We start from the raw sequence: 14,414 nt of genomic DNA, 5'->3' as shown, positions 1-14,414 counted from the left end.
GTATTCTGTGAAGGTGGAAGTAAGCTGTCCATGTGATTGGCTTTTTTTTTTTATTTTGGTAAATCAAAAATTTATTATTGGTAATGATGGAATGGGTTATTATATAAAATTAAAATATATAGATTGGCCATTAAGTCTGAAAGAATAGATATATTAATTGTATTGAAATGTTATAGCAATAAATCATTTATTATGTATGTCTTTTCCTAAGGCTTATGACCACCTATATATTTAAGCATTCTGAATGCTCATTAATAGCATTCATTAGTATTAATGGAGGAGAACACTTATTAGAGTTTTATCTCAGTTAACCTCATTGATTTTGGGGCCATTAATTTGGGTTAGGCATGAAATTGCCAAAACTAGAGTCAATACAAGGAAGGGACATGGAGCTTGAAATATTTAGTCTTGGCATTTGTTTTCCTAGTAACCAGGGGTTGGTTGAGTTTAATTCTGAACTTCAAAATGATTTTTTCTTGCTTGATTTTAGGAGTCTCATGTACATATTGCAAACAGTTGCCTTGCCGCCGTCCTCATACAAACGGTGCTAAAAATGTGGTACCCCTTAAGGAACTGCATCTGTCCACAGTGATAGTTACTTCTGAGCATTTTGATGTGGGAACAAAGCAAGACGGATGTGCTTTAATGAACACTCTTCTCAAAGTGTTTTTGTAAAAATGTCTTGGTATTGTTTCCTGCATTTTTAGCAGCTCCTGCCTTTATTACAAATTTAGAGAGAACAACAACTGAAGAACTTCTGCCAGTGGTGAGTGTTCTTCTCCCTGGGGGAAGCCGATGTGAAAGGAGACCAGCAGGTAACACCCGCATGAAGCTGGCTGAGCTCATCTTGGCTTGGTTAGCAGTGTCTCCTGTTTACACTGTTAGGTTGTCAGAAATTTTGTCTGCACTGAAAGATATGCCTCAGACTGCAGCTGAGCCGTGCTTCTCACCTGCACACGCGGCCAGATGCCTGGCTCTTGGGGGTGAGAGTTTCTTTTGTCACTTACTGAGTCTCTCGTCTTCACCGTCATTGGCCAAACTGGCTCCGGGGCTGTGCCATGGATCCCATCAGCAAACGTGGCTGTGGATGATTGTAAAAATAAATGACTAAAAATAAACTTAGAAGCTTGGTTGTGGTGCTGTGGTTCATTGCCTGTCTTTGAGGACTTTGGCAGATTGTGCTTTAACTTTCCAGACCCCAGGCAGACCTCCAGGTGGCCAACTCATGACCTCAGCCCTGGCGATTGTAAGCGGAGGAATCTGGGACTTGGGGAGGTGATATTGGGAAGTGTTCAAGAGTTAGATGAGATGAAATGATTGCCACAATGCCTAACGCATAGTAAGTGCTCCCCTCAGAATTAGACGCAGTAGGTTAGACTTTGGTCAGGATTCAGTATCAGTCCCACTACTCGCCGATGGGCTGAACTTCGGTAAGTTATGAGCCTTTCTGGATCTTGGTTTCTTCAGTGCCACCCTGCACAGTCTATCTCCGGGGTGATGTGAATGAAGTAAGGTGCCAGCACTTCCCAGAGGTCCAGAAGATTCCCCAGGCCTGTAAAGCAAGGCCATAGCCACTGTGCTGACCCGGGTCGCTGTGCGTTTGCTGCGGAAGAGCCTGCTGGGGGCCAAGTGTTCTTCGGTCTTTTGAATGCTTCAGGCTCCTGGAACTGTACCTAGGAATGTGATGCTCCTCTGCTCAGCTCTGGGCGTAGTCTTTCTTACATTTCCTCCTCCAGGGCTTTCCCCCTGGAGGAGAGAGCAAGATGGACGCAGACTGTGAGTCTTGTGGAAGCCCTTCTGAATATTTTTACAACCATTATATTCTGTGTGTTTCAGAAGAGTTGGGATGTATATAGTATGTTTCCATATGCCACTTCTGTCTTACTCAAAACCTTCAGGGCCTTCTTTGTACAGTTTTTGTGAATTGTTTACCTGGCCTTCCCACTCCTTTAGTATAACCTCCCCCTGGGCTCAGCTGACTAGTCGTGTTCTTTGCCCCTGACATTACTCTGTCTAGTGCTCTATTCTTGAGATAGCTCGCCAAGTTGTCCTGTAAAGTGGTCCCATTGATTGACGTTCCACTGGAGAGGATGAAGACCGATCTTTGGCCCTTGCCAACATGAGTTTTATCAGATGTTTTGATCTCTCCTGAAGTGATAGATGGAAGTTCAGTTTGTGTTTCTTTGCTTTCGTGAGGTTGAGTATGTTTTTGTTTGTATAAACCATTTGCAGGTCATTTTCTGGGAGCCATCTGTTAATGTCCTTTGCTAACTGCTTTTATTTATATTTTCTACTACATTTTCTTTTTGTATCTGTATTTCACAGAAGAAACTCTGTAGGAGTGAGAGCAGCAAGAAGGGAAAGCAGACTGAAGGGTGATTCTGAATCAGTGTTGGGTTTTGGTTATAAGTGACAAGCACTCATGCAGGCTATCTTAGTTCATGGAGGGCTTAGCCTTGTGCAGGGGTGAGGAGAGAGAAACGAATACAAAAGGATGCAGAAGGAGGCTGTGAAGCAGGTATCCTGGGCTAGAACATCTTTAGGGGAGGAAAGTACGAATGTCTTCATTCACCAAAGAGCGCCAGTTCTGGGCCACGTATAGTTCCGGGCTTGAGGGTGCAAGGCTATGCGGGTCAGGGCCTTGTCTTCTCATCCTTCCCATTCCCCAGGCCCAGCCTCAGCTTCCCTCCCCCCCCCCCCCCCCAGCCTTCAGGGAGCTCATTCGCATTTGTAACAAGTGAGCTAAACCAGCAAGACTGCTGGGATGGAATTCCAAAGCCACCATTTTTGTCTTCCATTGTTCAAGATGTGTTATTTTTTTCTTTCTTTTCTTGGAGAGTTTTTTTTTCTTTTTGCTATAGGGCACGTGCATTTGTCAGACAGACAGAGAGAGACAGAGAAATACAGAGATAGAAAGCGAGAAATCACCCCCCAGGGAGGATGACCACGCCGCAATCCCTTCTCCTCCATTCTCCTCTCGGGATCCTGGGCACACATGCACATATGACCAGCGTGAGTTTAAGCCACTGGGTCCGGGACTCGAACCGCGGTCGACTACATGGGAGTCCAGCGACATAGCCATTACGCTAACTGCTGGTCCCTCAAGATGTGTTTTAACAGGAGGATATCCTCCCCACTCCTTAATGAAAAGTCAACCTGGTATCGTATGATTTTTCTGAGCACTCACGGGTATTAGAAAAAAATCGTGGTCATTGTAAGTTGCCAAATGCTATTCTGATTCAGAAGTTAGAATGTCCTGTTTGGTTTAACAGTCAATGCCAACTAAAAACACTGCCTTGTCTGGCCCTTCTGATTTGGGACAGGAGGGCATATCTGGGCAAGGGAGGGAGCAAAGATCTGAACTTTAAAAAAAAAATTATTTATTATTCTTCAGTTATATAAGAGAGACACACAGGAGAGTGAGAAAATAAGCCTCTAGATCTGGGACTTGAACCATAGTCGGTCATGTGGGGAATCCATCACCTTAACCGCCACACCACCTGCCGGCCCCAACCTGAACTCTTGATGTTTACTGTCCTAAACTGGCCTCACTTCCTGGGTCTGGCCAGTGCTTAGTTCTATGGAGTGCTGTTCCCCATCTCACTTCTCATCAGCAGCTCCCCAAGTGTGGTGCTGCTCTCTCCTTGGACCCACTTCCTCCTCTGCAGCTCCCAGGAGTCCAGTGATACCTCCAGCCGCTTTCTGCTGAGTTCTGTTCACTCCTAGAAGTAGCTCTGCTGCACAGGCCCAGAGATGACCCCCAGGCCAGCTTGGTGATCTCTGCAGCCCAGGTTTGCTTTCCTCCCTCGCCCTGTCAAGTTTGGGGTGTGCTAGTCAGCCCCAGTGCCTCTCTTCGCTCAGATTTGACAGGTGAGTCAGACACCTGTCTGTGGAGTCCCCATCACTGTAGGTGCAAATTTCAGTCTCTGCATGTCTCCCAGAGCTCTCTAGACCAGGGATATGAAGGGATCCTCACCTGTGACATGTGCATACACAAATACTCCTGAGGAGGGGTGGGACTCAGTACTGCTTTCTGCAGAGAAACCGTTTCTACAAATTCTATGTTTAAACATCTGCTCTTGGTCCTCTGTGCCCTGATTGTGGGTGACGGATTAAAGAGTTGGAATCAAGACTCCCGGAGTAGGCAGCCAAAGTACCATCAGGAGTTGTTGCCTCTCATGGGCATTGGTGCCATCCTCTCTGGCTGGGTTTTCTACACATAGCCCAGTGTAGCCTGCGCACACCCCTGCAGGTGTAGACCAGCCTTGCAACAAGCCAGTGCCTTCAGTGAGAGGAAGAGCCAGTCTGAAAACTCAAACTCCTCAGGCCAGAGTGTTCTAACCGAGCCTGCCGTACGTGAGATGTGATGGGGGAGCAGTCAGATAGCTAGGAGCAGGGGTATGTGCTGTAAAACTTCAGAAGGTGTTGTTGACATTGTAGTCCAGGTGACAGGCCCAGAGAAGGGGGACCGTCCTTGAGGTTTCTGTGGCATCCAGACACGAGGACTAGTAAAGAGGGAGGGTAGAAGTGAGGTACTGGGAGGCGGGAGTGAAGGGAGTTGGTGACTTGGTGGAGAGGGGTGGTCAGGGACTAGGTTGCTAGGTGAGTGTTCATGTGGTGTTATCTGGATGGGGAAGTCGGGAGACAGCAGCGTGAGAGGAGGGAAGAAGCATGCGAGGAGCTTAAGACCCTGAACAAGTCAGGGACGTAAAAGGCATTGAGAAACTGCCTTGGCCTGCACGGTGTGGACCTGGGCCTCGAGTGGGAGTGGTGGTGGATGCAGAAAGAACACACACAAGTAGAGAAAAGCGGGGATCGGGCGGTCTGGGCATCTCTGATGGAGATCACCGTGACCCTGAGCCTTTCCCAGGTCTATTTTATAGAGCAGTGGGAGAGGAGAAACAAGATAGAGCCAGATCTTTTCTCTTGTCGGCTGCAGCTGTGGAACATCGCGTGTCCTGGGGTTCTAGATTAGTCTCTCCTGGCCTTTTCGGAAGCTTCCTTTAATTTACACTGCCCGGCAGTGCAGTCGAAGCTTATGTCGTTAGTTCTTTCGCTCGTCCTGCAGCGTCAGCACAAAGACCCTATCTACTTTAAAGGTCAGCGCCTTGTCCAGATCTGGATGCTCCCTACAGAAGGCTGCTGAAATGTGGGCAGGGGTGGTAGCGGTGGCATTTGGGAGCAGGGCAAATGAAGCGTGGCTGGGACCTGGCTTTGCCAGGCATGGTGCAGGGAGCACCCTTTACTCCCATACACATGGACTCGCGGGCATCTGCCCTAACAGGGCTGGAGCAGAGGGAACACAGCCAGTTCTCCTTGGCCATTTCCTTCAGACTGAGCTTTTCTCATGAATCAGATGAGAGAGGTGGGAGGAATTTTAGGTGTTTATTACAGCGCAGAGTTTGAAAATAATTAGCACATTTGTGAATTCTATTAAGGTCTGTGGATTTCAGGGATTCTGAGCCTAAGATTGGCTTTTGTTGTGCTTTGTAAAAAGCGGTAGCCATTTTTCTTTGTTGAAAGCAGACCCGAAGTAATGTTCGTAGATTGGTTGGCTGAGGCGCTTCTGTGTGGCCCAGCAGCCTCCTCCATCAGTCATGCTCCGTGAGACCCGATGCCGTGGTAGATTAGAACCAGAAAAGATCTGGAGGAATAGCGGTCAATGAGAGGTGTTCAGGCACTTGCCTGGCTCCCAGCTAATGAGAGCAGAGACAGAGAGACGACTCAGATCTGGATTACGTTTTCCTTTTTGTTCAAAGTGGCATATTGAACCGTGAAATCGGGATGGTATTTCCTCCGTTGTGCAGGTAAGAAACCCAGAGCTTTCTGGGGGCAGAGTTAAAAATGCAAGCATCGCCAACCTCCCCTCCACCCCAACGTTGCTGCCTTTAATAGTGCCGAGAAGGGTAACTTGAAGAGGACATAGTTTTGGGACCAGTGTGATGGCTACGTCATTGGACTCTCACATAGTTGACTGTAGTTCGAGTCTCGACCCAGTGGCTTAAAATTCATGCTGGGCACATATGCGTGTGTGCCTAAGATCCTGAGAGGAGAATGGATCACCCCTGGGGGGCGATTTCTGTCTCTGGTAAGCGCATGCATCCTATAGCAAAAAAAGTATTTTTCTAGTAAAAAACAAAAAGAAGAGAAAGGGCATAGTTCGCCTCCATTATATTGGGGGATTCTCCTTGATTGTCTCCTGAACTAAGTTGCTGGGACTACAGAAAAGGAGGGATGGAAGTGAGAGGTGCTAGGAGATAGAGCTGATGGGGATGGTAGGACCCCACTGATGGCCAGGGGTCTAGAGGTGGGTGAGAATGCCAATCACGTGGATGGGTGTCAGAGGAAAGCATGGGGCAGGTGCAGATTTGCCCCTTGTGGTAGTACTGCTCCCCATGGGGAAAACAAATGATTTTGGAGTCGCACACCTCTGTAGTGTCTTTAAGACAGCTGGGGACAGTATGCACCCTGCCATCATAGCTAGGCATGAAGACATGCCATAGGTAAGATGATGGGTGGAAGCAGAGATGATCTCTTTTTTTTAAGAGATTTTTCTATATGGCGTGTGCACTCACCAGAGAGACAGGGACAGAAAACAAGAAATCACCCTCTAGGGGGGATGGCCACACTGCAATCCTTTCTCCTCCATTCTCCTTTTGGGATCTTGGGCACACGTGCCTGGCGTGACTTTTAAGTCTCCGGGTCTTGGGCTCAAACTGCCGTTGACTGTGTGGAAGTCTATTACACCATCTCCTGGTCCCATTTTTAAACACCTGTCAGTTTGTCTGTCTATCTATGTATTTGTTTGTTTATTGGGATTTTCAAGCCACTAGGTTCAGTACTTGAACTGTCATTGGCCATGTGGGAATCCAGTGCCCAACCACCATGCCACCTGCTGGCCCGAGATGACCTCTGCAGATTTCAGAAACGTGGTCAGTATTAAAGGCAGTAAGAGGGGGGCACTCCAGAGGTAAAAGGATATGGGGGCTAATGGGAGACGTGGAAGAGCATCTGCAACCTCAAGCAAGTCCCTACGATGTTTATACTCTTACTGATTTCTTTCTACAGTCTCCCAGGAGGAGGCTAAAATAAACCATCTTGGAGGCTCAGATGTTCCGATTTTAGAGGTAAGGCTTTTCATGTAACAATGGCAATAAGCTTGGTTGTATGCAGGAATTCTTTCAGCTTCTGCTCTTTGCAGACTGCCAGCACTTATCTAATTTCGGTACTCCCATTTTAGAAGGACTGTAGAGAAGTTGGAGAAGGTTCAGGAAGTAGCATCGGTATTACTGAAGTTAAAAGTAATACAGAATAAAATCTGAAGAAATAGGTTATATTTAAATGTGACAGGGTGTTAGAGAAATATCCCAGTGGGGAGAGCCTTTAGCTACCAAACCAAAGGGCAAAATTTTAATATCTCATGTAAATTTGGGGGAAAAAGAAAGGAAATTGTAGCCAGGATTAGGAAACCAAGTAACTTTGTGCTGAGTAAACAATAATAAAATCAAGAATGTAAAAACAATCTCAATTGTATGCCAACTGTTTAAGCTTTACTTAAAGTAAAATTAAGAGTATGAAACCTATTTGACAATGAGTACAAATCCAAGAAAACCCCCAAAATAAAAAAAGCATATATAAATGCTCTTAACAATGCAAAAACTTACATCTATTAATTAAATACATAAACAGCATTTGTTTAAATGCAACATATGTTGTATACTGACCTCTGCAGTCAATTTTAATCAAATGCTACACAAACATGTAAATGTGATTGATTTTAACAATTTAAATTAAACCCACAGTTTTGATAACTGAAAAGCCTGCCCGTGAGCTGACAGCCATGGCATGTGTAGAGGAATGACTCCCAGTAGACTTAATTTTGTGGGAGGAAAAAAAAAAAAAAAGGATTGTGACTAATGTTCAGATCTGAAATGAATGAGGTAAATTTATTTCCGCGTTGTAGGATCCTGTACCATGTTCTAAATCCTAGATCATTCCTAGAATGTCAGACCAGGTAGGAGCCTTAGCAATAATGACCTAGGTCTCTCACTGGACAGGTGAGCAAGGGAAGCTGGAGAGGTGTGTGATGTGGAAGGTCACGCTCTGGGCCCAAGGTCGCTAGCCTGGAAGTCCTTCCCTGAATGATGAGCCTCGGCTTGCTGGTAAGAAACAGAATCTCGTGTGTGTGGCTCTGTCCAGTTTCCCGAAGCCCTTTGATGGTCATACCAGCTTTAGATAGTTACCCTACCAATATATCATTAAGCAAACCAAAATATATCCTCGAATCTAAGCCTTATGGATGTGGGACCCCAGTGGGAATGGGCCAGATGTTTGGGGTTGATGTGTACCCTGTACCTCCTTTGTCACATGAGAGTAGTTTGAACTTCGCCATCAATAACTGGTTCATTCAGACTGGTTCCTACATGTTTGTGGCCCCACACTTCAGGGAACCACCTGGCTGCAGTGGTTTCAAGGCACCATTTTTGTCCTGGGTTCACAGTTGGGCAACATCCGCTTCTAAATCTTACAGTCACAACCAATCTCCACGTCACTGAATCTGCACTAAGTTGAATAGTGATTGATACAGTCATTTTTAGCTGGCCTGTCCCCATCTCGTCCCTTCTTTAACCCAGAGAAACCACTGACCCTTCTGGAGAAAGGAAGGTTCTGAGTTCTTGTGCGTTTTTGTTTAAATATATGTATAGCAGAAGCTGATGTCAAGGCTTGTTAGTAAAGTGCACTTTAAGTTTTGTGACCTAACCTAAAAAGAGGTACTTATAAAAAACGTATGCTGAGTCTGTGTGTCGCGGACAGCCATCTATAAAATACATGCATATCTTATACAGTCTTCTTTAGAGACCCTGGTTGGTTACAAAAGAATCAGAGGGGGAAAAAATGATCACTAACATGTTCTGGAAGTTATTGGCTATAAATCTCCTGGAACCACTTGGACTTGGCAAAGAGAATTTTTGGTTTTACTGATCTGGGAGGCCCACCTTGATTGCTCATCCCAGCAGGGAACCACCAGTGGCTACTAGAGCTAACCTCCCTTCTTGAGAAGAAAATCAAGTCTAAACTTAAAACAAGGTCTCGTCTCTTCAATATTTTTCCCTTTTGAGATCTGACAATAAACCCAATGATTTGTTTACCTTTTCTGCCTTCTCCGTGGAGTTTCGATAATTCTGATTACATTATATGTGTTCTCTTATTTTGGACATTTGTGTAGTTAATTTTAGACATTTAGCCTTTGAAAGGGCAGGCAATAGGGCCTTTTCTTACCTTTTTTTTTTTTAGATTTTCTCTACATCCTGTTTTATGTGTGGTTAGATCAGCTGATGAGTCATGTGATGTTTTGCTGCTTCAAATGACAGGAATCGAGATTCAAAATAACCAGGCAGAGGAGTATCTTGAATGCTGACCAAACACGTTGCTCAAAAACATGCTTTTTTATGGTTCAAATGCTTTTTATAAAAGAGCAGTATGAAGGCCATGTGGAGGGGACTGTCTGGAGGATGCAGGCAGAGCAGCTGGATTTAGGGAAGTGGCCGGCTGCCACTTAGACATTGTAACACTTGCCCAAAGCCCTACCACAGCTGTGCTGCAATCTTGGCTTTGGAGGAGGAGCAGGAGGCAGGATTCAGAAAGACCCCTTTTCCAGGACTGTGCATGTATGAGTGATGGAAGATTTCATCCTGAGTTTAGGGGTCAGCTCGCCTGTAGTCAGTGGCTAGAAACCATGGCTGACTGGTAAAGCCAGCACATGTCCTGGATACTGGTCTGCTTAGAGGTTTAGAAGTAGAAAAATGTCTAGATCCAAGAAAATGTCCTCTCCAGGTAATGTCATTTAATGATAGCAATGTGTATAAGTACTTTGTATCTTGCCACACATACTCTTTACTCTTGGCTTATTTCACTTTCAAGGAAAAGAAGAAGCCAGACGAAGAGCTACTGAGTCTTTAAATCAATGTGTTTCTAGAAATCAAGGATACAAAAAAAGTTACTCTTCCTTTGCCTTCCCTCCAGAAGAAAAGATTTTAAATGGGGACTAATGAAGAGGGTAGAGGGCTGTGGCCTCCTCACTTCTTACTCTAAAGCTCTAACTGAACAGCTGCTCTGCTGTTGGGAAGTATGATGAGTGTTTCTGCTCTGAGACAGATCTAGGAGGGGCTATGAGTGAGAGGACCACTGTGGTGGCCTGAGACTTGCCCCAAGTCTAAAGAACTCGGCCCAGCTCCAGTTCCACCTCAGGAGCCCCCAGGTGCCCCCACACCTTTCTCCTGGACTTTCCACTCCCTCTCCCTCACAAGGTTAGTTATTGGCAAGTCTCAAGAGAGTGTAAGGTGCTTTCACTGTTGTAACAAAGCATCCAGTAGACACATGCCAAAAGTAAATGTTGTTTCTAAGAGACTCGCCATCCCTGGACATTTCCATTACAGAATACATACTAATGCTAAAAAACAAACAAACACAGGAACAAGAGAAGAGAGCCTTTGGCACAAGACCAGCCCAACGCAAGCAGCAAGAGGGGAAGTGATAGGTCTTTACCCAGTGATGCAAAGAACAGGCCGTCTGTTTCCCAATTTCAGAAGCCCAAATGGGCAGGGATTTCCTCCTAACCTGCAAATCTCTTAACACTCCCAGAGCCACCTGGCCAGTTGGTCCAATCCAATCACAACTCTCCTAGAGCAGGGATCCTCTAGCTCCTTTTGCTCAGTCCCTGAGTGTGTGACAGGCCCTGTGCCACCGGGCTCCCTCTAAGTACGAGCAGAACACATGGTAGCTGCCTGTTTGGAATGACTTTCTGTGTGCCTCTCAAAGTAGCAAGGAAGACAGGCCCATGAAGGAGTGACTCTGACCTTGGCTGGCTCAGTGGTGGTCTTCACTGTAGAAAGACTTTGCCCTGAGCTGCCCAAACTCAGTTCTCAGCATTTAGATGAAAACCTGTTTTATGCCCTTGCGTTTTTCGATGATATCTGTCTGGAAGCACTCAACCTTGAGCAAGTCACACCTGGACTTTCCAAGGTCCAGAATCTCACAGGCACATGGTGCCCTTCCAAACTGATTTGCCAGCCAGAACAGCCTGCGATGGAAAGTAAGCATGCATTAGAGAAGTTTCTTTGCCCAGCAGACTCAAAGGACTGCCCCTAAAGACTGAACAGTGGGAAGGAAGAGCATCCTCTCCTCCCTGGCTTCACTTCCTCTCGTGCCCGTCCACCTGGATGATGGAACTCTTGGCCAGAACAGATGCAGGAGAGTGTGCCAGCCCCTGTAAGTTTTGCCTCAGAAGTTGAGGTGTTTGTTAGGCTGTGACCTAAGCAACCAAGTGAAGGAAATACGTGAATGGTCGATCATGCGCTTCAAGGCAAAGGTTCGAACAAGTCGGGCAAAAGCACAGCTCCATAGTCATGGTCAGGGTCTGGCAATGCTTCCTGTTCTCGGAAACACTTAACAAAATGTTATGGCCCGTTAATCTTCATCACTGAAGGTGTCTCCGGAGTTAGAATTACATGTTCTAGTTGCATAATGAAGAGTTGTGCTGATCCTTCCAGGATTTAGAGGGCAAGGATCTGCTTTTTCACTTTACTCCAACTCCACAAGCATCAAACAGTCACATATGTTAAAAAACAAAACAAAACAAAAAAACACTGCTGCCTGATTTTCTCATGTATATTTAAAAAGCTGATACGATTAGATAGGTATTCCTTATTCAAGCTCAGATTTGCCCCTGAAACCATCCTCAGGTAGCTCTGCATCTTAATTCATAGATCAATTGATCTATCACCTATCAGCTCTGAGGAAGCAAGTAAGGCCTTGTCCCCATGGTGGGCACACAGCGGGCACCAGGGATCCAGAAGGTGAATGCAGCCCTTTATATTCACAACTGACTTTCCGCCCTTACATTCTTACGGTCGTACAGCACCGAATCCAATACGACACAGAAGTCTGCCTTGGACTCTTCTGTTCACCCAGCTGACCCTTCTGTCCCCACTACCGTTTACACACGTGGCCCATTGACACCCATACTGAAAGACAGTGCTCTTGTCATTTACTGACCGTACAGTTCTGCAGATGACAGACTCTGCGATTGCTCAGTGGGGTACAGTGAGCCCTGGTAACAGCACCTTCCACCTGCAGGGGTGTTGAGCACGCACGCAATCACCGTATTGTATTAGAGACGTTTTATTGAAAATGCGAAAATAGGAAATGTATTATAGCCTAAAATAAATTACATAACATATACAGCATATATTTATATCTTTAAAATATTTTTTTGTTTGTTTAGGTTCTTTCAGTCTAGGAATTTCGACTAAATCAAGAATTTAGTGAACTGTGTCCATAATTTTTTAAAGGAAAAAACCCGCTTTCCAAAACTTAGAAAAATATACTGCACTAAATGGATTTCAAATGCGTTATTTCAGGGAATATCACATAGTGACTTTGAGATCGTTTATAAAATGTCTTGCGTTATCCTGTGGTGGTGGGAGGGAGTACCATAGTACACTCCAAATTACCTGTACCGCATAGTTATGACTAAGAATGGCAGGGCCAGGTAACATCTACTCAAAAGTTACAATACGGCAACCTGGCATTAGAATGCTAGATTATGACTTAAAGCTTCAGTTCACTGTAAAAACTAAATGTAAAGTTAGAACGCTCCATTTAACTCGCTCTAGTGCCATCTTCAGGAGGTGCGAGTGAAAAGCAAGCCTTTGGAAAAGTCATGCGGGAAGCTGCGGAAGTTTGGAGATGCGCTTTCGTGACAGCATTAAAGTTAGCTCATGTATATACACGGTGGGCTATGACTGACAGCTCCCTCAGATCTAGGAACACGCCAGGGGAAAGGCTATCGCCAGATGGTGTCACTTCCCCAGTCCGACGGCATCTCAAACCTTTCCCCGGCAGATTTCCGTGCACTGGCTGGTGCGGTGACAGTCCTCTGTCCCTTGATGTGAATGGCAACTCCAGACTGCAGCCTGCACCCACCTTCTGCATGTGCGTAGCAGACGTTGGTAACTCCGTGGGGGAGGGAAATGTCGTAGGGGTTACATCTCTGTGCAGCCATGACACTGGGAGGCAAATCAAAGGAAGCTGAATTTGAACCTGTTGATTCTTAAGAGAAAGGAAAAGGGATGGGATAGAGTCTGTGGCCTGCTGGGCAGTGGTGGCCCGAGAAAGACAGTGGCACACCCACAGTCCTTTGGTTCCAAGTGGAGATTGTCCGGGGAGGAGACAGCTTCAAAGACGAGGCAGCCATGTCCTGGGTTTTCGTAAAGCAGGGGCATGAGGTCCATTGTTTTGTCTGTGTTTACAAAGCAACAGTAAAGACCTTTCTCTCGGTCCCCCACGTCGGTGTAAGCATACCCAGTATGCTAGAGAATTTACATGAAACCTTTAAATCAAGGCCTCTTTCATTACCAAAAAACAAAACAAAACAACAACAAAACACGATGGGTGAGGGGAGAGATGATGCTGAAGTGTCATTCCACCCGTCCCTGCAGTGCCCTGCGGGGTCCATGCTCATTCAGTCTCCTCTCTCATCTCTACGATGTCTGTCACCTCCTCTGCCGGCGGCATGTCGGTCATCGCGGAGTCCTCCCCCTCAGTGGCCGGCTCATTCTCCATCTTCTTTTTCTAGACCAGAAAGGGCGCGTCAGTGTGGGCCGCGCACAGGCACTTGTCTTACAGCCCCGAGAGCAGGGAGGCCCTGGATGCTCACGTGACTCATTTACGGCCGGCGATCTCATGGGGGAGCGGTGTCTTAGTGGAGCGTGTTCCTTGCAGGTTGGTTGGTTGTGTGTCTTCCATGTGCCTGGCACTGTGCTGGGCACTTTGGGAGACACATCCCCCCCCCCGCCCCCTAGAACTCTAAGGCCCCTGTCCCTTGCTGCCCTTCTAAATGGGAGGCTGTGCTGTGCTGTCCCCTACTTCTCATGTCCACTTGCACTCCCTTCCTCGTGTTACCAGAACATTCCTCCCCATCGTTACCGGTCATACCGCTCAGGGACAGCTGTCATTCTCTCCCATCATCACGTGTCCTGATTCTGGTGACTTCCCTGCCATGTTGCCTGTCGTTGCAGTAAATGGCCTCTCAGTGAGCAGGCTCTCAGTCTCTTCTGGCTCACTGGAGATAGCGCCATTATCAACCCCTCCAGAGCTGCCGACAGACCAATGCGAGAACGCGGTCCCCTGCCTACCAGCTCTTTCTACCCAGCTCCATCCACCGATCCCACCCCCTTCTCCATGCTCACGCTCCTCTTTCTGTCATCCTAAATGAAATACGCAATGATTACAATCACTTCCTTGCCTGTTTTTTAAGTCGTCTTTGTCAGGCAAAACCCTGACCCTGCTTCGGCTCAAATCTCTCCAGTCTCAGCCTGCACCATTCGGCTGCCATGGCTGGGGAGCCCAGTGGC

The 14,414-nt window shown here is 46.5% G+C and overlaps 1 protein-coding gene across 1 annotated transcript in view; it reads right to left on the bottom strand.

Annotated features, from left to right (window-relative positions):
* Positions 1-7,856: 7,856 nt before the first annotated feature.
* The window catches only part of ANKH (ANKH inorganic pyrophosphate transport regulator), a 92,008-nt gene continuing 85,450 nt past the window's right edge, over positions 7,857-14,414 (bottom strand). Inside the window, exon 18 of the mRNA XM_006165249.3 lies at positions 7,857-13,632. Within this exon, the coding sequence (XP_006165311.1) occupies positions 13,519-13,632 (114 nt within the window). The 3' untranslated portion in view covers positions 7,857-13,518. The remainder of the gene's footprint in view (positions 13,633-14,414) is intronic.

This window comes from Tupaia chinensis, unplaced genomic scaffold (genome assembly GCF_000334495.1).
Source record: "Tupaia chinensis unplaced genomic scaffold, TupChi_1.0 Scaffold143836_2, whole genome shotgun sequence".
Classification (NCBI taxonomy): domain Eukaryota; kingdom Metazoa; phylum Chordata; class Mammalia; order Scandentia; family Tupaiidae; genus Tupaia; species Tupaia belangeri.
The sequence above is the reverse complement of the archived record's forward strand: the minus strand, read 5'-3'. Positions and strand labels throughout refer to the sequence as shown.